The sequence below is a fragment of the Mastigoproctus giganteus genome, chromosome 1, assembly GCF_048544385.1.
Source record: "Mastigoproctus giganteus isolate SK-2022 chromosome 1, ASM4854438v1, whole genome shotgun sequence".
NCBI lineage: Eukaryota > Metazoa > Arthropoda > Arachnida > Uropygi > Thelyphonidae > Mastigoproctus > Mastigoproctus giganteus.
Genome location: NC_143575.1, coordinates 17,093,393 through 17,118,465, shown reverse-complemented (window position 1 = coordinate 17,118,465; position 25,073 = coordinate 17,093,393). Strand labels below are relative to the sequence as shown.

General features: G+C 33.6%; 1 protein-coding gene across 1 annotated transcript in view; it reads right to left on the bottom strand.

Moving 5' to 3' along the window:
- Positions 1-1,387: 1,387 nt before the first annotated feature.
- Xpac (DNA repair protein complementing XP-A cells homolog Xpac) overlaps positions 1,388-25,073 on the bottom strand; it is a 56,249-nt gene continuing 32,563 nt past the window's right edge. Inside the window, exons 5-6 of the mRNA XM_090378939.1 lie at positions 12,462-12,579; positions 1,388-1,607 (exon numbers count right to left, since the gene is read on the bottom strand). Coding sequence (XP_090235065.1) covers positions 1,456-1,607; positions 12,462-12,579 — 270 coding nt within the window. The 3' untranslated portion in view covers positions 1,388-1,455. The remainder of the gene's footprint in view (positions 1,608-12,461; positions 12,580-25,073) is intronic.

The window sequence follows — 25,073 nt, the reverse complement described above, 5'->3', positions numbered from 1 at the left end:
TATATATATATATATATATATATATATATATATTTATTTTTTTTTTTTTTTTGTTGAATATTAAAAAATATACACTGACCAACTCATGATATCACTCTTTCTGCTGCAAGATATGAACAATTGATACAATGACTGCCATCTGAATGCACTGACAACAGAAGAGTGAAGAACATTTGTGAAAACTGAATGATATGAGTTGTGATTGTATGTATTCTTAGCACCAGCCATGGTACAGTTTATACTGTTTTGATGGAAAATTTGTGGAGGGGAAAAGAACTGCACTTCTTTGAATACCTCATCCTCTGTCTGAAGATGAAAACCAAAACCATCTGTGAATTTCATCTTTGTTATTATACAGATGAAAAGAAGCATTTTCTTATCACACCACATCACTGCAACTGGAGTATGGTTACGGTATTTTGAACCTGAATTAAAATGACAATTGCTGAATAGTGGCATCCTTCATCACCCAGACCACAAAGGTTTAATGGGAATCAAGCAAAATGAAATAAACATTGCTGATTACACTTTCTCAGGTATTCTCAGAGAGTACCAGAGAAAGTGTATGATATTCTTAGTAGAGAATATTGTCTTGTTTCTAAGGAAATTTTTGGGACTTGCACTGCAAAGGAAACAAGTAGGGTGGTTAAAGCAAGATTCACTGATTGTGCATCACAATTTATCCAGTCTCACGGTCTGTTTGGTGATCAAGTTGTTGCAAGAATATAACCTAATAACGATAACTTGAAGATTTTATCAACCCTGACCACTGTCTATATCTGTCCATCCCCCAGATTTTGATTCTTTCTTTCTTTCTGAATTGAGTCCTTTCAAAGGGGAAAAGAAAAATTTCCACTCTATATGAACTCAACATAGTTCTAGGCAACAATAAACATGTACTCACTTATGAAAGGAGCTTTTGATTGCATTAGCCATGTCTTCCAGTAATGGCAAATTATTACTGACAAGTGAGGGACCATAATGAAGGTTTATAATTCATTCAGAATTATAAACCTTCAGGTCCAAATTCTAATTTGTTTAAAGTAAACAAAAGCAGCAAATAATTTTTTTTTTTTTTTTTACATTAACACTAGAAAGAAAGAGATAAACCACATTGGTCCACTAAATACGAATGGCATAACTAATGATGATTCTGTACAGGTTTTTGACAATGAATAAAACTTCATTCAGATTTAATAGATTATGTTGTTTATGAATACCCATGCAAAACTTAATGACTGGCCTAAGTCTCCAAGAATCACCACAAAAAGAAAATGTTTGGAAACTTATAATTGAAATATATACACTGGGAAAATAATTACATGGGGCCTAAGGGAAATATTCCCAAAGATGATGACAATTATCATTAAAATTCAATAATGGACATTTAAACTATTCTGAAATATATGGATCAATACTGGAATTTTACAAAATGTGATCCAAACATATGACTTGTCACATTTTTTCATAAGAGACTTTGTGGCCACATGTTTCACATACTTTTTCATATATATCTTCTGATTCATTATAAGTTTCAGAACCATAAGAATGTTCATGATTTACTGAACCTTTCCGATAGAGACTACTGCGAACAGTCATACGGAGGGCTGAAATTTAAAGAACATTAATATTAGACTTTAAAACAAGCTAAAACCTTTACTGTGATAAAATATCTATCAAATGAAAGCATAAATAAACATTTTTGAACATTTAAAAAAGTATAAATAAAAACAGATCTATTTGTTATATTGCATTACGTTTAAAGTAAACAAAAGCAGCAATTTTTTTTTTTTTTTTTTTTTTATGTTTATTAACACTAGAAAGAAAGAGATAAACCACATTGGTCCACTGAATACGAATTGCATAACTAAAGATCCTCTACAGGTTTCTGACAATGAATAAATATTTTGAATCTACATTCATGTAAGAAGTTATTAGGGATGGGGATACCAAAATTAACTGATTTTATGATAACTGAAAGGAAATTGGAAAGAAAATTGTTGAAACTAAAAGTAAATAAGGTGCTGGGGGCTGATGATATCAATCCAATAATATTAAGAGCGGCAACAAAAGAAGTAAGCAAACCTTTTGTCCAGCCATAATTATGAGAGCATTCTGGATTTAGGAGATGTCCCTGTGGACTGGAGATGTGCTAATGTCTCTTCTATTCATAAAGGTGAATCAAGGTCAAAATGGATTAAATACAGACTACAAGCTCATCTTAACTGAAAAACATTCAGAGAAGTTACAACATGGTTTTGTTAATGGGAAATCTTGAATGACCAATCTGACTAATTTCTATAAGGTAGTCAAAAAAGAAACTGGATGAAAAAATAATTTTGACAATCAATTTCATTAAAGCTTCTGATACTGTTCTGTGTGAATGAATGTTGTACAAATTGGAGAAGGGTGTCGTTAACGGCTACTGCTTTTCATGTACTAAATGAGTTGGGTTCCTACTGTTTTTAATATTTGTTAATGATACTGTTGTAGACATAACAAAATGTAATGAATGTCTGTTGAAGATACAAAGGTGGATAGTGTGGTTAATGACAGTAATCAGAATGTCCAGATAAATCAGACAGATGGGTGAAAAATGAGCAAATGCAGTTTAACTAATAAATGCAAAGTACTGCATTTGTGTAGCAATAATCCCAGAATAATATACCATTTGGGTGGTACTAAACTCAAGGTACTGGAGAATGAAAAAGAAATAAGAGGTAACTGCATGAGGCAGCAAGCAGTTCTTTAAGTAGAGTAGACAGGCTACTAGAGCAGTTCATTAGGAATTTTACCAGTAAACATAAAGAAGTGATTATCCTATTGCATAAGGTTTGAACGCTTTATCACAGGAAAGATGTATCTTGTTGGAATAGGTACAGAGAAGGGTATTTTTACCATGAAAAAATGGAGCTCTGTAAGTAGTAACATCTAGGAACTAGGCATCTAGAAGACCTGACTGAAGTGCTTAAGGTGTTAAATGGGTGGAGTAAACTAAATGCTGATAGCATCCTTACTTTTTTTTGGATAATACACACAAGGAGACAGCCAGAGAGTAACTGATTGTTGGAATAAATTTCTACTTATTGCTGTGGAAGTGGATAATTTTTCTTAATTACTTCTGCTGTAAAACCTCGCTTCATTGTATGATTTTGGCTTTGGCACTACTAATACAAATACTGATATTCCTTACTACATATTTATATCAATTTATTACATATAAATATAATAAATTGACATAACTACTCACTACATATTTATAAATTTTTTTTATGTTATGTAAGTAAAAAAAAAAAAATTGCAAAATTATTTGGGCTTAAAGTTTGATTTTATGAATAGTAGAGGAAGAATAATTACAGATTAATGTAAACAAAAGTAATTCACCCATCCTAGGTTCTAGAAAGTGTACATTTTGCAATAACATTTTTTAGTGTTAGCAAAACCATAATAATTTAATAGTTTTGATAATAACAAAATATATGCATATCATATTAATTAAGATCGTAAGAACAATAAAGCTTAATATGTCCTACTAATGTTATTATTATAAACTATAAAAGGAAACCTCATACCTTTTTGTAGGAACAGAATTCTCTCAACAATATTGGAAACATATTGGAAGGATTATGTGATTATATAATTATATGAATAAATGTCCCATATTTAATATTAAATAAAATCAATTACAAAAATTACATTAAAATTATATAAATAAATACTTTTTTTTTTTTTTTTATTACTCCAGAACAGCCAAAGCCTTACAGAGGAAGAATATAACAGTAGCAATAGAGTAATAATTCTATTTACAGTCACTATACAGCATATACAATGGAATATCTTAAGTTACAGGCGATTTGCATTTAAGCAAAGCTGGGATGACAGAGATTTTTGTATTTCTAAACTCCTTTGTTGTTATATTTTCTTGTTTGCTCACAATGACTGATTTGTATTATTATTATAGTTATCAGTTTTTTTTTTTTGTATTATTTCTTATTTTTTTTCTTTGTTTATTGAAATATTTATAGTTAATATATACCTATTTTTTATTTTATTTTTATTATTAAATTTATCATTTATTCTCATTTTCTAATTACTTGATTGTAGAACCTTTGCAACTCTTTTTTGATATTGATGTCTTCAGCTAGAATATCAATGTTGGATTCATTTAGCAAATTTGTAGTTCTATTGAAATAGTGGAATTTAAGTTGATCAGTTCTGAATGGCTCTAGTGCCAGCAAATTGTTTTCTCAAGGCTCTTGGAGGACAGCTAAAATTGATGAGGTAGAGCAGCTCGGGGGCATCCAGCTTTCCATCCATAGGATGCACAGGAATTTGAAGTCTGCCACAGCCCTTCTTTGAGAGAGTGGTACCATCCCGAAGTGAATGCACCAGTCATAGGCACCTCTGTAGCTAGGTGGGCAGGAGCAACAGTGCGTCACACACGCTTCTTGATTAGACCGGGGTTCAAGCCTGTGACCACCAAATACGGAGGATGCAGAAAGGTCAGGGAATGACCACCACATATCCCCAGAGCAATATGGCCTTAGTTGCTAATGCTCCTAAAAACTAAATAACAACAACAACAGCATCAGTCATAATAAGATTTTGTGTTCATTTCCAGCCTAGACTTGTACACCAGGAATCTGACTATGGATTTCTGAATATGTTCCAGTTGTTTTATAAGAATTTTGGTGTGAGGTTTCCAGATTTGTGAGGCATATTCTAGAATTGGGTTAACTATCATTATGCATGCTGTTTTTATGAGCTGTATACTGGTAAAGTCAAAGCAGATTCTTTTAAGCAGTCCAAGGGATTTGAAGGCCTTTGCTGTAGTATTATTTACATGTGTGTTGAAGTTTCCCTTGGCAGAAAACCATACCCCCAAATCTGAAACCTCTTGTACTCTCATTATCTCATGATTATTGGTTTTACAAGGATAATTAATCTTGTATTTTTTATGATAGTCTGCAATAGAGATGGTGCAGCATTTGTCTAAGTTTAGTTTTAAGCCATTGTTTGTAATCCATTGGGTGATAGTGTCTAATCCATTTTCTAGTGTTTCACAGTCTTGTGCTGATTTGACGGTTTTGTATATTTTCAAGTCATCTGCATATGAGAGCACTTTGATGTCTATATGTTGCATACAATCTTGTATGTCATTAATATATATTGCAAAAAATACTGGTCCAAGAGGAGAACCCTGTGGGACGCCCCTTTGTATAGGAAAAGTGGAGGAGTAACTTCCTTCAAAAAGAACTCTGCTTTTCCTGTTGTAGAAGTTTAACATAAGTGATAAGACATTACTTGATATACCTATGTGCTTTAATTTGTATGGTACCGAATCAAAGGCTTTTTGTAGGTCCAGATATAAAATTTCTATCTGATTGTTATTATCAAGGCTATGTTTGATGTCAAGTTTTATAGAGAGTAGGTTGGTCACTGTTGACCTGCCCATGAGGAAGCCATGATGAATGTGGCTGAATTTGTTTTTCATATATTAGCAGAGCTGAGAGTATAAGATGTTCTCAATGATCTTGCTTAGGGGGATTAGCTTTGTGTATGGGCTGAAAAGAGGCAGGGCTGTCTTTTGCACCCTTTTTAAAAAGTGGAGTAATGACGGTTTCCTTTAATCTTGCGGGGAGTGATCCTTTTTGAAAATGGAATTTACCAGATGTAGAAGTTGTTGTTGCAGGACAACAAAGCAATGTTTCCAGAGGGCCATGGGCAGACTGTCAGTGTTTGTGCCATAGCTTAATTTGAATTTATTAAGGTATTCAATAAAATCTTTGAATTGACTTCAAATTGTGTCAGGATATAACTGAAAGGACCTGAGGAGGAAGAGGTGATCCAGCTTACTATTGTGATCAGAATTTTCAGTATATAGTTCACTGTAGTATTTTGCAAATTCTTCTAATTTAATGGTCTCCTTTTTGTTCATATGTTTGTGGTTTTTGTAACCCATTTTCCAATGCCTCCAGAATGGACCCATATCATGCCTGTTTAGCATTGCATTTTGTAGGTTGGATAATGAATTTTGGTAGGCCAAATTGATATTGGTTTTTTTTCTGACTTCTTAGGTTGGAAAACTGGATATAGTTATCCTGTCTCTGTGTGTTTTTGTATTTGATGAACATTTTTTTTTTTTTTTTTTTTTTTTTAAGTAATTGAATTATTTCTTTTGTGAACCACACAGGAAATTTTTTAGTGTTTGACTTTGTATGGCTCTTGTGTGTATAATTTTTGATAATTGAGTCTAAGTTGTCATACAGCACATCCAAAATTGTATTGGGATCTTGACTACTAAATAAGGATTTCCAGTTAGCATTTGAAATTTCAATTCTAATTTTGTCCCAGGGGGCTCTCCTAAAATTATAGGAGCATTGTCTGACTTCATCGATGATCTGTTTGGTTTTGAGATCAAAGTCGAGCAGTAAGGCTAGATAATCCGAGTGGAAATAACTGGAAGTATAATTAATATTTAAGTCAAAATTTGTGAATACCAGGTCAAGGAGTTTCTCTTTTCTGGTAGGGAGTTTGCATTTTTGTTTCAGGTTCAGTCTGAGGAACATATCCTTCAGAAACTGCAATAAGTAGCTAATTTTATTGTTAGGGTCTTCCTTACCCTATCCATACTCAAAGTGAATGTTAAAGTCACCTAGCACTATCATTTTGACATCACTCTTGGAGGAAATCAGGAGGTGGTCTTTTTTGACTGGGGGTGGTAGGTAGATTCCTACCAGCTGCATTGTTATGGTGCCAACTTTAGCTTTGACATAAATGCCCTCAATATCTTTTAGGAAGATGATATCAAAGATGATTATTTTTTGGTGAAGTAAAATCATTACTCCTTCCCCCTTTCTTGTTTTCCCTATCTTTTCTGATAATTTGAAAATTTGGGGGACAAATTTCTGAGTCTAAGATGTCAGGGGTTAGCAAGGTTTCCGTAAGGACCCAAATATCAAAGTCAGAGTGGCTAACCTGGTTTAAGTTTATTGAGCTTCTCAATGATGCTTCTACAATTTTGGAGGTATATATTTATGAAGATTCTTTTCTCACTGTTTCTGCCCTGAGTATTATTATAAATTGATTGCTATTTAGTGTGGTTGCTTTCAGCCTTTCCAGGGCCATTTTTATTGTAGAAGGTATTGTATGTAATAAGTCTGTTGTCCTTATAATGTTTTCTGAATCTAAAGAACTGAACTGTAACCCCATCAGGGAAGTTATGTTTATGTACTTAATAAAATATTGTCATGCATTCAATTCTCATCCCCAACATAACACATCAGAAAAAGCCAGGAGAAGTTGACAGCCATCAACATTCTCAAAAACCAAAACCAATACCGCATGTTAACATAAGAACTAAAAGCAATTGTCGGATTTATCCTTAAAGAACATAGATTAAAATATCTAAAATCATAAAATTGTCTAAACTTCTTATAAGGGACCAAACTTATTCGGATACACTCCGTGCTCACAAGAAGTAAAGTGTTTTTTGCACGTGATACCAACCCTTTTTTTAATACTTAAACCTATCGGCTACCTGATACGAGATTATTTTTACTAAACCAATGTGTGAATTACTGTTCACAAATGCATGTGAAAGTCCACGAGTCCAAGATAGTTTAAGGCCTATGAACATTTATGGAATTTCCATTTAACCTCATTTCAAGAGTTTCGGCAATCAATAATTTAATATATTCATGTTGTGTATTTAAAACTTTCGCTTCATTAAAAATAAAAACATGGCTATCATTGATAGCATGGAAAGCAAGGTCCTTCTTGCTCTGACTGATGCCGCAAGTTGTATCCTCATTGAAAGACAATTCTGTGTCAAACCAATGTACAAGGAATTACTCTCGCAGCAAGTACTATTGTAAACTACACTGTGTAAATGCATGGTTGAAATGGAGTCCACCGCTCTATGTTTCAAAACAACATGGAGTTTACTAATCGGTTGGGCAACTATCTTAAATTCTGTGTTTTTAAAGATATTAGCAAATTGTTTGTACCAATACTGTACATATGGAACTTTAATAAAATATTTCTATTCAAACCTATTGTTCATTATACGTCTCCAGTTTATGTTTTGCTTGTTGTCTTATCTTCAATAATGGTACCAAATGTGTAACCCCTATTTAGAAATCTTTTCACAAGTTCCATAAGTTCATCTAGTAATAACTCCTGAGTAGAGCTACAGAAAGCAAGCTTATATAGTATCAGCCAAAAAAAAAAAAAAATTATATGTGAACGGATGATAGTTAGAACAGTGTAAGAATTTGCCAGTATTTGTCAGTTTCCTATAAATTTTAAAATATAAATTCTCATTAACTCTAGTTAAAGTAAAATTTAGGAAGTTTATAGCTTTTTTCTGTGGAATTTCCATTTCTAAAGTAAAATTAAGTCTGGTATGTATCTTATTAATCGAAAACCTTATTTACTATATCCTCTTTCGTAATATTCGAAGGATGATATAGTAAATTCGTAATGATTAAGATATCATCCAAGTAAAATGTTAGACTTGGAAGAAACGGTCTTAAATATAACTGTTCAATTTTATTAAGATAAATTTCGGCAACTAATCCGCTCAGGCTAAGACCCATCGGTAATCCAAATATTTGTCTATAAATTTTGGATTGGAAATGAATATAATTGGCTTGAACAAGAAACTTGATTAGGTGAAATATTTCAGTTTTTGGTAAATTAGACTCATTTAAAATTACAGAATCATCATTAATTAGATCCCACATTGTGTCTAAAGCATACTCAACATGTATATTCGTGTACAAAGAACCTGAATCTAGGGAAAATAATTTATCATCTGTATTTAACTTTTTCTCTTTTATCTGATTAAACAACATACCTGAATTCTTTATACTAATCCAAATAAGTTTGGTCCCTTTCAAGAAGTTTAGATAATTTTATGATTTTATATATTTTAACCTGTTTTTTAAGGATAAATCCAACAACTGTTTTCAGTTCTATGTTAACATGCGGTACTGGTTTTGGTTTTTGGGGATGTTGATGGCTATCGACTTCTCCTGGCTTTACCTGATGCGTTACGTTGGGGATGAGTATTGAATACATGACAATTTTTTAATAAGTATTCATTTATATAATTTTAATATAATTTTCATAATTGATTTTATTTAATATTAAATATGGGACATTTATTTGTATAATTATATAATTACATAATCCTTCCAATGTGAGTGTTGAGAGAATTCTGTTCCTACATAAAGGTATGAGGTTTCCTTTTATAGTTTATAATAACATTAGTAGGACATATTGAGCTTTATCGCTCTTACGATCTTAATTAGTAATTTATATATTGAATAGTTTGACTTATCATTCGTTTCTCTCCCTCACATGATACACTGGATTCATTCTTAAATATCACTTGTTAAGGCATATTTTTAAAGCATATTTTCATTGTGATACCATAAGATATTATTTATTCAACTTAGTCCACATGTACACTGATGTTATATTGCAATATGAAGCACAAAAATTTCACATTAGATTTTTAAAATATTGCTTAACTGAGAACTTAATACCAAAAATTGCGAGAGTGTCCCTAAGACAGAGGATTTCGGGTATAAAGAATTATCGTTTATGGTCTCACAAAAATTAGTTATTGAAATTAGGAAGCAAGCACTTTCAAATGAAATAAATACCAGACACACTAACAAAATACACTGCTTACTTCTTAAGAAAAACAGATACATTAAGGATACACTGTGAGCAGGTTTTCCTAAAAGTAGTGGAACGAGGCAAGTTGAAGGGGTGGTTGGTCACACTAGTAATATACAATAAATATTTACTGACCACAATGTTGTTAATTTATCTTCATCTGATTTGTCTGCATCTCAGATAAATCTTTTAAGTAAGGGTCTTGATTAAATTTACCACCTAGGCGACTTCCCATGAAATAAATGGTTATTGAATTTGAATATTTGAATTTGGGTTACAAAATGCAAAAAATAAGGAGGGCCTAATATAGCAGATTAATGGGGTTATCAATCAATATAGGGTTCCTTATATATCTAAATTATCTCAAGAAGAGAGTATTAAGCTATGGAAATTAAGACAGAATAACAATATAATTATATAGAAAGCAGATACAGTAGTTGTTTTAAATAAAGGTGATTACATAGACAAACTCATGAATATTGTATCCGATAGTCCCACTTACCAATTGGTAGAAAAAACAATGTTTGCTGACTTAACTAAACAGTTTAATAGAATATTAACTGAATACAGGAAAAAGGATTATATTTCGATGGCACTGTTAAAAAATTTAAAAGCTAGAACTAATAATGTATCCACTCTTTTTGGGCAGGTAAAGTTGCACCAATTAGACCCATTCTCTTATAAAAATTCAGCCTTTTCATCACTCGCGACATATTTATATGGGATTATTAAACCTTTATGTCTGATACTAGCATTTAGTATAAAGAATTCGGATATGTTGTTTAATCAGTTAAAAGAAAAAAAGTTAAATACAGATGATAAATTATTTTCCCTAGATTCAGTTTCATTGTACACAAATGTACATGTCAAGTATGCTTTAGACACAATCTAATTAATGATGATTCTGTAATTTTAAATAAGTCTAATCTACCAAAAACTGAAATATTTCACCTAATCAAGTTTCTTGTTCAAGCCAATTATATTCATTTCCAATCCAAAATTTATAGACAAATATTTGGATTACCGATGGGTCTTAGCCTGAGCGGACTAGTTGCCGAAATTTATCTTAATAAAATTGAACAGTTATATTTAAGACAGTTTCTTCCAAGTCTAACATTTTTATTTGGTTTTTTTTTAGGAGCATTAGCAACTAAGGCCATATTGCTCCAGGGATATGCGGTGGTCATTCCCTGACCTTTCCGCATCCTCCGTATTTGGTAGTGACGGGTTTGAACCCCAGCCTAATCAAGAAGCGTGTGGTAGATACTTGGATGATATCTTAATCATTACAAATGATGATATAGTAAATAAGGTTTTGGATTTATTTAATAAGATTTATACCAGACTTAATTTTACTTTAGAAATGGAAATTCCACAGAAAAAAAGCTATAAACTCTCTAAATTTTACTTTAACTATAGTTAATGAGAATATATATTTTAAAATTTATAGGAAACCGACAAATACTAGCAAATTCTTACACTGTTCTAGCTATCATCCGTTCACATATAAATGAAGTATTATTTTTAATCAATTTTATAACACATAAATATAGCTCTACTCAGGAATTATTACTAGATGAACTTATGTAACTTGCGAAAAGATTTCTAAATAGATGTTACACACTCGGTACCATTATGATGATAAGACAACAAGCAAAACATAAACTAGAGCCTAGTATAATGAACAATAGGTCTGAACAGAAATATTTTATTAAAGTTCCATTTGTACAGTATTGGTACAAACAATTTGTTAATATCTTTAAAAACACAGAATTTAAGATAATTGCCCAACCAATTAGTAAACTCCATGTTGTTTTTAAACATAGAATGGTGGACTCCATTTCAACCATGCATTTACACAGTGTAGTTTGCAATATTACTTGCTGCGAGAGTAATTCCTTGTACATTGGTTTGACACAGAATTGTCTTTCAATGAGGATACAACTTGCGACATCAGTCAGGGCAAGAAGGACATGTGCCTTGGAACTTGCTTTCAATGATAGCCATGTTTTTCTTTTTAATGAACAAAAGTTTTAAATACGTAACATGAATATATTAAATTATTGCTCACTGAAACTCTTGAAATGAGGTTAAATGCAAATTCCATAAATGTTCGTAGGCCTTATACTAGCTCGGACTCGTGGACTTTACATGCATTTTTATTAAACCAACGTGTGAACAGTAATTCACACGTTTAATAAAAACAATCTCGTATCAGGTAGTTGATAGGTTTAAATATAAAAAAGGGGTGGGTATCATTCGCAAAAAACACTTTACTTCTCATGTGCACGGAGTGTATCCGAATAAGTTTGGTCCCTTATAAGAAGTTTAGACAATTTTATGATTTTAGATATTTTAACCTATGTTCTTTAAGGATAAATCCAACAATTGTTTCCAGTTCTCGTGTTAAAAAACATGCGGTATTGGTTTTGGTTTTTTGTGGGGTCATAATGCTGTCAACTTCTCCTGGCTTTTCCTGATGCATTATGTTGGGGATGAGAATTGAATGCATGACAATCTTTTAATAAGTATTTATTTATATAATTTTAATGTAATTTTATTTAATATTAAATATGGGACATTTATTCATATAATTATATAATCACATAATCCTTCCAAAGTGAGTGTTGAGAGAATTCTGTTCCTAAATAAAGATATGCATATTATATTATTATCAAAAACGATGTATACTATCCAATATACCCACATATTATTGATTAGAATAATTTTTTTATGTGATATTAGAAATGATCTTAAAAATGAGTATCCACCTTTTACTTTTCTGTCAAAAGCTTTTTGTTTACGTTTCTCTTTATCTTCTTCTCGCTGATCTTTAGCATCTTCTAACTTTTCTTCACTTTCCCATACTTCTAATGCTCTTCGCTCAATCTACAACAGAACAATTTTAAAAAAATCAATAAAAACATTATTAGTCAAAATATCCAGGTATAACAAAAATGTCAACAGTTATAAGAGTTAATATTTAAATACCATTTTGAATCTGGTTAATAAAAATTTTCTCATGAATAATACTTTTCTAAAGCTAGGGGACAATGTTTAAATGGCATTATGTCTATTCAGTAAATTGCTTCTACTATATTACATATATGAAGAATTATATCTTAATTATAGTGGCAATTTAAATTTTCAGTAATGAAAACGACCATCATATAAAAACTTTATGCAAATTACTTACACCTGCTCTCTGTTAATCAGTCACTTGGGTATGATGTATTGGCATGTTCAATAATTTCTTAAATTGTTCTTATAAATAAAATCTAACTTCCAGATTAAATTCCTTAAGAGATACTCCTAATGATGGCAATCATATTTCAATGACTACTGGTTCGCTGAGAATTGTTTTGGAAAAAAGGGGGGGAAAAAGTCAACACCATCGACATGTGAGAATCAAAGGATTGGAAATTTAGATGTGTCTCTGGTTAGCACAGTAATAACTCATTCGTAGTCCTTGTAGTTTTTCATTTTAGATTAAAAAAAAAAAAAAAGCCAAATATAAGGCACTAAAACGACAACACTGGCCATAGCTAGACTGTTATGTGACAAATTTGTGTATTGTAAATTAAAACATATTGCCCTCCGAAAACAATCAGTGTACCCCCACACACAAAAAATGTAAAATAAATTCAACAATAAAATAAAATCAGATGTGATTTTATCTATATTTGGCACTGGTTTTGCTGAATATTTCATGCCTATCTTTTATTTGTACTATTTCCATAGGGTGGCCACTGAAAGACTGAAGGGTTTGAAAAAGTCATAACTTGTTCATTTTTAATCTTTTTTATTTTTTTTTTACAGGTTATAGAGCATCCCTTGGAGATTAAAATGTGGCCACTGAAAGACTGACCACCCTTTTAGAATCTTCTGAAGCGATGTTCTGGCGATGCCTAGTTGAGCAGAGCGACGACGGGTAGAGGCAGATGGATCCTCAAGGACACTCTGCCCTACAGCTTTCACTGCTGCGTCAGTGCGCACAGGACCTCTTCCTGGAAGATCGCCGACTGATCTAGTTCTTTCAAACCGGGCGATTAGGTTCCGAATCATGTTATCGCTAGGAGGACTTTAAAAGTTGCTGGTATTTTCTCTGAGTTTCAATAATTGATCTTTCACTGGAATAGAAAAACCCAACAAGTTTTACTCGTTGCTGGACATCATACGTAGCCGTTTTAATCTCCAAGGGATGCTCTATAACCTGTAAAAAAAGAAAATAAAAAAGATTAAAAATGAACAAGTTACGACTTTTTCAAACCCTTCAGTCTTTCAGTGGCCACCCTGTATAAGCAAGGCACAGTCAAAACAATACTCGGATGGCCAGTCGCTGTGCTGATAAGATTGTGCTACATTTAATTTAAAAAATGCTTGTTTATTAATGAAATTCGTTAATTGTCTTGAGAAATGAATCTATCTTCCAAATTTCATGGGCCCCTTTCAAGCTTGAGCCCAAATGCAGCTGCACTGGCATAGTTACACCACTGAACAATATCATTGGTTTTCTTGGAGATTGTCTTTCAGTTAGCTCTTTGTACACTGAAATCCCTTGAGAGAATAGAGAAGGAGCGAAATACTTCCTGCATTCTTTTTCTTTAATTTTGAATTTTTGGTTAAAGGAGGGCCATACGCCCCTTCTGTTTTTCGCATGTAATAACAGAGTTATGTTTTTGCTGCCATAGCAGTCACACAGTTCAATTTAGGCAGCTGTGCATTAAACCAATGCACTGTGCTGTTTCTTGCACATAATTACATGCGTACCTTTATGTTTGGATATTATTTACTGTTTAATACTTCTAATCCATGCAGAAAAAGGTGACATTTCCCTCCTTTAGAAATGCTGCTCCTCCTGTAAACTTCTTAGCAAAGCACTAAATTACTTGTACTTGCATGAACCAGTGACCACCGTGATGTTACATCAGAGTAGAGCTTTAAAAATATGTTTGATTACTGTTATAAAACTTTACCTCCGTTGTGTGGAATTAAATATATTTTTTGCATGCACAATATAAATTGTTATTTATGGAAAAGATTAATCATGAAACTGCTTCTCTCATTTTCAATACTACTTTTCTTACCCAAGTTAAAAACCGAAGGATATGAAATCCTCCACATTCAAACTGAACAGTTCTAGTCCTAAAAACTGTTTTTTTTTTTAATTTTTTTTTATTTTAGTTATGATGGTTAAGAAGAAAGTCACAACAAAAAAGAAAGAGAACTGCTATCTTTTTATGCCTAAATCACAAGTAATAAACAGCAAATAATATTCCAAAATATGGATATTCTGTCTCGAAGGTATATACAATTAAATATAACATACAGCAGTGCTTTTTTAAAGGTACTGCTCGTATATATCGAATGGCTGGTTGTTATGGTGATGAAAAAACAAAACATAGCAATACTGTTATCACGTGTGAAAAATTGAATTGCTCATGATGCAATTCAATTGTGTAATGAATTGCTCCGTGGTGCAATTACTATCTTTCTCATAGTGACTACATGAATGTGGTGACTGTCTATTCGCAAATGTCTACAACAAAAATTCTGCATAGTGTCAATAAGAGACTGACTAAAATTTCTCTTAGTTAACTAATACATGTTCAGTACTTCTATGAATACTTTGAACCCACTTAAATCCAAACGGACCATATTTTGGTTCCTTGAACTTTGAATTAACAAGGTGCGTGTGTGTGCACGCGCGTGTGACACTTACCTTCCATTCTGACTTCGCTGCAAACTATCATAGCCCTTAAGAAGAATAAAATGCATATTCTGATATCTTGCAATCCACTATCCAGATATTTTAAGGAAATGGGTTAATCCAACAAACCACATGAGAATCATCAAATTTAGTTTTCGGGTTAGTCACCAGCCAAAGTAGCACAACACAGCTTTTTCCCAATTAGTAATTCCAACTGGCTAGTGATATCTGCCATGTTACATGTATCCATTTTACCAGTTATAGCCTGCATACAAGGTGTAATAAAAACATTCAGGGGACAGACTTTGTACCTTGAAATTTCAGCATGTAGTGAGTTATGACTTGTCACAACATGCCTGGTGATTCATCTAGGCAATAATGCCCAAATCACCCATTTATTCAGGCTGCCTGTATTATCTGCAGTCAGTCTGAATTAGCATGAACTGAATAGGTGTTTATTAGATTTGGGAATGACACACACTTCAGCCAAGTTTATGACTTGCATCCTCAGTGATGATCACAGAGAGCAAAACGTTCTTGCATGTCACAAACTTTGTCAGTGTGATACTGCTGACCCACTTTGTTTATTCTATTGTTACTGGTGACAAACAGTGGGTGTATAGCTATGAGGCCCAGTCCTCTCAATGGAAGGCTGCCTCCACCAAGCCCAACAAAAAGCAAGACAATCTGGATCAAATGTGAACATTATGCTTATCATATTGTTTGATTCACAGGGTATTATTCATTATGAATTTTTCCTGCATGGTCAAACAGTGAAAAAAAAAAAACTACAACACAGTTCTACAGCAATTGAACGATGCTGTTTGGAGAAAACAGCTGGAAAGGGAGCTTCGGGGAATTGATGCTTGCAGCACAACAATGCCCCTGCACACTCAGTCCTTTCCATTCAAGAATTTCTTGGAAAGCACCACATCACTGTGGTTCCCCTGTAGATGCTATGCATGCAATCCTTGAACTTTATCCTGCAAACTGGACATTCTTCTATGAACTGTCAGCAGTTAGGACTGAAAAAATCTGATATTTATTTTCTTGTATTAAGGCAATCTTTGCTATATACATTTCTCTTATGCATCATAATGCATGCCATTGTATTGTTAAGTTAAGCAGATGCAAAGAATGTTGTCGAGTTAATTTAATATATCGTTAGTTTGTATGCTTATTAACCTTGTATTCCTTGGTTATCCACTATAATATTATTGGTTAATCCTATAGAATTCAACTTTTTAACACTTTTTGTGTACTGGAGTTTTAGTTAAGATTCCCAAATGTATCTGTATTCATATTTCCCACACTCAACTCTCTAAACAGTGATTCAGTGAGTTTACATATTACAGAGCTGTGCCAAACCATTTTAGTACCCGAGGCAAGAATGGAAAATTGCACTCTACTGTTTAATGATGGCAATTATTTATGCCCCTTTCAGCTTTTAACCTGAGGCAAGAGCGTCGTTTGCCTAACCCTCAGCACGGCTCTGCCACCCAGAAATGTTAGTGAACAGAAATATCAACTTGTTAGTATGCACGTATATTACAGTACATATTAAGCTATGCACATAAGCATAAATTTATTTTTATTTTGCTAACCTGTGGAAAATATTCTTCCAATTTTCACGTATCATTTAATTTTTTAATTGGTAAGGTAATAAAGTGTAAATTTGTGCTTGATATATCTTTACTTTTATAGCCTGTGGATAATATTCCTCCTATTTTTGCTAATTAGAATTGCTGTTTAACAGAATTAAAATTCAATTCACAAACGTGATCACAATGACCGGCGCTTACTACATATCGTATAGTGAACAGTACTTTACTATGGTGAGTCCATCATAATGTGATTTGATCGTACAGAAAATCAATCGTAAAGCTATATGTTTAAATATTTACGTGAAACTTCGCATAATTGAAGCAGCCACTTAATCGAGCCAAAATGCACTATCCCAATGCATCCCAAATACCTGTATTTAAAAAAAAAAAAAAAAAAAAAAGTTTGAGCTGAGTGTCAGTTTGCAAAAATTGAATATTGGAAATGTTTGCCATAGTTTTAATGTATATTCTCATAATCAGTAAACAAGAGGAAATTCATGCACAGCTTGGTATTTAAAAAGTCTAAGATAAGAAATATTTACATTTTCTTGTTCCAAGCATTGTTATAGAAGTAAATACTGATTTTTACAGATGGCCAAAACAAGTACACAGTTTAAAAATGTGATCAAAAAAGGATTTGAAATACATTGTCAATGTTTCTATTCTAACAGACACTAATAACGCTTCTTGTACACAATTTCTTACTGCTACCAAAATTGCTGTTTATATAAAAGAACTGTTTCTAAGTTAAAAAGGTTTTAAATTAAGTAAGGAGTAGCTACCACTAGTTCAATTAAGTTACTACATGTAATACAAGTTGATACAATTAAGTGTTTACTGTCTGTAAAATTTAAATATTATTTAAATTAAAGGAAAATTGATTTCATTGCAATGTCATTTATTTGGAATACATGTTTACCTTTTTACTTAACAGTATGAAGACGCTAGATTCTCTGTGGCTTGTACTAGTGTATTGCATATATTGTAATCTTGAAGTTTTGGGGAACCCAAAAGCAACATTACAAACCAGTTTATACAATTATTTTTGGTCAACAATTTTTAAAACAAATGTTCTCATTTTAGTAATTAAAATGAGGTGAGTACAGTCAATTTTGCACAGAACTTGTGCAATCTTGAAAGTAAACTGTTCTGTACAGATGTACTGCCAATTCTCTTGATTTTTATGTTCCTTAATTTGATGTTTATTTCAAGGGGTGGGACTGTCTTTATGCCTTACTGCATAAAGACAATTTATAGAAGGGATCCACACCCTACAAAGCCATGCCCACTAGATTTATCTCTCCGTTTTTTTTTTTTTTTTTTTTTTTTTTGTTTCCCAAACTTAAAGTCCCTTTTAAAGACCATAATTTGAAACTACTGAGGAAATTATTTAGAATGCAAAAAAGGAGCAATTAGCAATTCCAAAAGAAGTCTATCAGGAATGCTTTCAGAAGTTGCAGAAATGTTGAAATCGTTGTATACCTATACTTTGAAGGACACCCATCCAAATAGCCAATAAGCTTCATCATTTTCTAAATATTAGTTCAGTCCCAAAACTTCTTGATCACAGCTCATATTGTCCTTAAAATATGCTGCCTAAAAATATAAATAAGTGACCAAGAGGTTTACAGTGTTAAAAATGCAAAACAAAGCAGTTATTTATTACAGAAAATTATGCACTGTTCAAGGAACTTGACAGTGGGACTGGTGAAGCAATTTTGTGAAATCTTCATATTGGTTTGTCAACTGTATATGATGCGAAATACAGCAGAGCAAATGTGCTTAAATTATTTGCAGACAGTGGCACAAAAGAAGGAATAGCAATTCATATTGTATATTACTTTTCTCCCAATATAGGATAAACTGCAGTGCAGTACATAGCACCATTCAGTACTATGCACAATAAATTTCAGTACAGAAATGCAGTTTTTGTTTTTTTTCTATGAGCATAACATGAAGAACACCTGAAATCTGAAAAATTTCAAACTCTGACAAGAATAATCAGATCACAAATTGGGCCACATTTTGGAGGTTTGACTGTATCAATATTCAATGCTGTAGTTTTTTTTTCTGAAATGTTCTTTGCCTGAACTACAACACAATGAATACACTGGTTATATGGATATAAACAAATACTAACTCACCACAAAACTTTGGGAATCTGGCAAAAGATTTTTTATGTCAGTCATCGTAGAAAGTTTTGTGATACGCAACCTGAAACTCAAGGCCTGTTTTCCAAAATACTAACTCTCCTATGTTTGTTTTGGGGGAAATGATCACAGCTGCAGTATATATGAAATTGCTACACAAAAATGAATGCTATATCAAGGTTACAAAATTTTCTTTTGACAAGCTTGTATAGTACTATAAGTTGCAGCACACACACACACACACACACACACACACACACACACACACACACACACACACACACACACACACACACACTTTTTTCATATATACAGGAATCCCTCGATTAGCGCGATTAATTGGTTCCGCGAAAATGGCACGCTATGTGAAATCGTGCTAATCGAAGTTAATAATTAATACAAATTAGCCTAATTCGTTCCAAGACCTACAATATACCAATCAATATTTTTAAAAATACATTTCTTTATGGCAGTTTAATGTACAGTAGTATAAAAGCAAAGGATAATTATAAATATTTGCAGTACAGTAATCAAAAGTTTATTGAAATTAAAAAATTACAATATATAACTCACTTTATTTCTTTGTAAAATATTTCAAAAGGCTGGTTTGCACAGACTTTTCTTTCTTTCTTTCATCATAAATTTGCTTGTATGGATACACATCTTTTTCAATGTTCCTGCAAATTTGCATACTACGCTCGATATCTGGGTCTGCATCCATGATTAGTTGTTTCAAATTTTCAGCTGCGCGAAATATTCCTTCAAGTTCTTTTAATGTCAACATTTTTTCTTGAACATTTTCTTCCTTGCAAATTTACACCTCATCATATGCTCATTGTTCATCAGTATTAAGGAGGTCAGAATCACTTAATTGTTCTGAATGTGATTCCAGCAATTCATGAACATCACTGTTGTCGATTTCATCAAAGCCTAGATCTCTTCCAATATTTGCTATTTCATCAATAACAGTGTTGACATGAGTAAAACTACAGAAATCATTTGCTCAATGTGGCAAAATATGCTTCCAAAATGCTCTCATATTGCTGGATGCCACTTCAGACCATGACTCATGAATATTGTCTATTGCTTTCCTGATGTAATTTCTCCAAAATTCAACTAAAGAAACTGCACCATCTCCACTTGTTGCTTCAATTGCAAGCAAGTGAAGCAACAACTGGAGATGTTCTGTGTAATGCAAATGTTTTGGGTAAATAATAGGCCTTAAAGTAGCGATTATGCCTTGATCCATAGGCTGTAAAAGATTTGTCGTATTTGGAGGTAAAAAAAATAACTTTCACATTTTCACACAAATCAGAAAGTGCTGGTGCACTGTCTAAAATTAATAAAAATTTGAATGCAAGATTATTTTTTTCACAGTAGGCCTTAACTTTCGGACAAAAATAGCTAGTCAACCACTCTTTAAATAAAGCTTTCGTGACCCAAGCTTTTCGATTAGAGCGCCAAACAACAGGTAGGTTTGCTTTATTAGCACCTTTAGCGAAAGATCTGGGAGTTTCATTTCTATAGATAACCATGGGTTTTAATTTCAAATCACCTTTTGCATTGCCTCCCAATAAAAGTGTTATTCTACCTTTGGAAACTTTATAGACTGGTTGAACCTTTTCTTTTTTGCTAGAAAGATTTTTTTTGGCATTCATTTCCAAAAAAGGCCTGTTTCATAAACATTAAATATTTGTTGATCTGTGTAGTCGCCATTATCAAAGATTTTCTTTAAAATTTCGGGATATTTTGTGGCTGCATCTTTAACTGCACTTGCTGCTTCTCCAGTCAATGCAACATTATGCAGTCCTGTTCTTTTCTTAAAACGTTCAAACCAGCCTTTACTGGCAGTGAAATTTTCTTCCGTTTCAATCACTTTTTCTTTTGAAGAACTTGCTTGAACATTTTCTTCAGTTACCTCTCTACCCAAGTTTTCTATTGTTGACTTTTCCTTTAACATTGCAAAAATACTCAAGGCTTTTGTTTTTATGGTCATTGTACAGATTGGAATTCTTTTTTGATTGCAGTCTTCTATCCAAATGGCTAAAAGATGTTCCATCTCAATCGTTGTACCATTTCTTGTGGTTTGTGTGCATGCTGATGATGAAGCAAGCTTACCGTTTTCCTTATATGCAATGGTTTTACTTAAAATCATCTGAACCGTTGATTCAGGTATTCCAAGATGTTGAGAAATTTGTATTTTACTATCACCATCTTCAAATCTTTTTATGACTTCAATTTTTTCATCTAACGTTTTCACTTCTCTTTTCTTTTTACCAGAGGCACTATTAGATACACTTTTCCTTTTATCCATTGTTAATAATTCTGTAATATATAAAAAATTTAATAGAAATTAATTAATTAATTAGTATGCACAGTAATTACTGTAAACAACAAGTAATGGTGGGAGATAACAGTCTGCATGTTAACACGCAATGCAAGAACAACTGAAAGCAACTGATCTGCATGCACGTAATAAATGCACTGCAGCCAGTGTTGTCCTTCAGAGTGCATAATGTTAGAAAATATTTCAATTGTTGTAATAATACACGTTTGAATTAATCCATTTCTTTTTATTTTCTTATGGTAGGAAACAAACTAGCTTCCCACACTGTATCTTGAGTTCGTTTTTGTTTATTTTTCGATAATGCTTCTCGATGAAAAAGGTATGACGTGAAATAAACAGTAACTCCCTTTTGTGAACAGAGCCGCACGTTCACTAAGAAAACAAGCGATGCATTTCTATAATGTTCTCTAATGTTATGCATACTTTAGCAGTGTTGTTGTTGTTGTAGTTCGGTTTAACGACACAAGGGCTACTACGGCCAAATTGTGTCTCCTAATCGTTAATTTACAAAATATGTATTGCTAGAGAGATTAAATTATATACTTCGGTACAAACCAATATGTTTTAGATATAATAAAAGTTCTTCAATATTTGCTTCATTTCCTAAGATGCGAGATAAATCAGGTGATATATTCAATGTAGAGAGTGATTGAAAAGTGTTTGACCGGATGGTTGAATGCAAGGGACAATCAACCAGGAAATGACTGACTGTAAGTTGCGTCTGACAGGATGAGCACTGTGGTGGGCTTTCTCCCAATAATAGGAAGAGATGAGTATGGTGAGTGTGTCCAATTCTCAGTCTTGCCAGTACTACTTCCTCTCGTCTGTTTCTTCGGAAGCCAGACAGCCACAGCTTTGGGTCTTCTTTTATTTGGTATAGTTTATTGTTAGTGTCACTTTTCCAGGTCTGTGACCATTTATTGTAGCAGGCTTTGCGTATGACAGACTTAAAATCAGAGAAAGGAACCTGAGGATGTTGTGAGAGAGTGGTTTCCGGATGTTTAGCGGCAAAGTCAGCACTTTCATTTCCCGGAATGCCTGAGTGGCCAGGGATCCAGCAAAATCTGATTGACTGATTGGACACACTGCAAACGAATAGCTGGGAATGAATCTGTTTCACTGTAGGGTGAGAAATGGAGGAATTCTTCCTTATGGCAGAGAGAGCACTAAGAGAATCTGTGTAAATTATGGCAGATGAGATGGAAAGCTCAATTATCTTACTAAGCGCTAACTTAATGGCACATAATTCGGCTGTGAAGACGCTGCAGGCAAGCGGTAGAGTGGCTGAAATTGTACATAAAGGGAAAACCGCCGCAGCACCTACCGTACTCTCAGTTTTTGAACCATCCGTATAAATTTTACAGGCATGGTTGTTCATAGCATGAGCTGAATGTAACTGTTTGATATGGCAGGAAGGTATATTTTTCCCCCACTGGAGGAAGTATGTATCTTGAGAGACAGACACATATGTCCACGGAGCAACGGGTGTAGTTGTGTCTTGGAAAATTTCATTTAAATTGATATTCCAAGTCTGAACAAGCTCTTTTATCCTGATAGAGGCGGGTCTATTTTCATTTGGTTTGCTCTCATAGAAGGCGTCCCAACGGGTATTATAGACATACTCCCAACTTGGGTGCGATGGTAGACTCTGGATCTTAGCAGCGTAGCGAAGCAATAGTGTTTTTCTACGCAGATGTAATGGGGGATCATGCACTTCAATATATAGACTTTGGATAGGAGAAGTCCTGAAAGCTCCTAGCGCAGTCCTCAGAGCACTGTGGTGGATCATATTTAGCCGTTTTAAAGTAGTGCTCCTGGCAGAGTCATACACTGGACAACCATAATCTAGTCGTGAACGGATTAAACTTCTATAAAGATGCAACAAAGTATACCGATCAGCTCCCCATGACATAGATGAGACCGAACGAAGTATATTTAAATGTTTTAAACAAGAAGTTCTCAAATGAGTGATGTGAGCTTGGAAATTTAGTTTGCGGTCTAGTAATAGTCCAAGAAATTTAACGGTATTAACAAGCGGGATTGGAGTATTGTTTATTTGTAGTTCAGGTTCCGGATGGAGAGCTCGCTTCTTGCAAAAGTGAGTGACAGTGCATTTCTTTTCTGACAATCTGTAACCGTTCCGTGAAGTCCAGGCCTCTATTTTGGTTATGGCTAGTTGTAGCTGCCGTTCAATGGTATTCATACTTTGAGATTGACAGGAAATGGTAAGATCATCTGCATACATATAAGTTTGAACAGTTTTTGGGATATCCCGTGTCATTGTGCTAACTCGGATTGAAAACAGTGTTGGACTGAGTATTGATCCCTGCGGAACTCCCTCTTCCTGTATGTGAGATGTAGAGAGGACGTTTTTGTATCGGACTTGAAAAGAGCGCAATTGCAGGAAATTTTGAATTGTTTCCGGCAAATGGCCCCGAAGCCCCAGATGGTAAAGGTCCCTAATAATACCATGCCGCCATGTTGTATCAAATGCCTTTTCAAGATCTAAATTGACCATGACTAGATGTTGTTTCATGACAAAGGCATTGCGGATATGAGATTCGGCTTTGATAAGCACATCCAGCGTTGATCTATTTTTCCGAAAGCCATATTGTTGTTCTGGAAGGAGATTCTCTGACTCCAGGATGTAGGTGAGCCTAGTATGAACCATCCTTTCGAAAATTTTTCCCATGCAGCTCGTAAGAGATATTGGCCTGTAATTTTCAACACAGGAAGGATCTTTTCCTGGTTTTGGTAAGGCGATAACGAACGAATGGCGCCATGAAGAAGGATAGGCATTTTCGGTGAAGATCCTATTGTAAAAAATTAATAGAGTTCTCAAGTCTTCATCACGTAAATGCTTTAGCATAATGTAATGAACTCCATCTGGACCTGCAGCGCTATTGGAAGATCTGTTTAATGATTCTTGAAGTTCTATTAATGTAAACGGTTGGTTGTACGGCAGTGAGCGGCGCGTGAAGAAGTTGATTTTATGCCGTTCCGCACCTGCTTTGATGTTCTGGAAGGTGGACGCATAGGTGGCAGAAGCTGATATTTTTGCAAATGATTCTGCTAATGCATTTGCAACTTCTTCAGGAGTAGAAATGTCTTTCCCTCTCCAATGAAGTATCGGAGAGGGCAGCCGAGTAAATTTGCCATTTAATGCCTGTATTCTTTTCCAGATGACTCGTGTATCCGTGTCTTTGGTAATGGTTGAGGCAAAAGCAATCCAAGAATCCCGTTTCGCTTTCCGCCTAACTTGTCTAGCTTTCGCTTTGAGTTTTTTATAAGCAATTAGGTTACTAGTGGTGGGATACTTACGGAAATTATTCCAAGCACGGTTTTTTTTCCTGTTTGGCAATTAAACAATCTGTATTCCACCAGTTATTTCTGTGTTTGTGATAAGGCGTGGATTTTGGAATGGAACCATTAGCTGCAGTGAGAATCTGATTGATTATATAAGTATTTACTTCATCAATATGTTGTCTTTGAACATAGCATCTGTCTAAGAGTATTTGGGCAGAATAGCCTCCCCAGTTTGCCTTTTTAAACTGCCAGTTGGATCGTTGAAC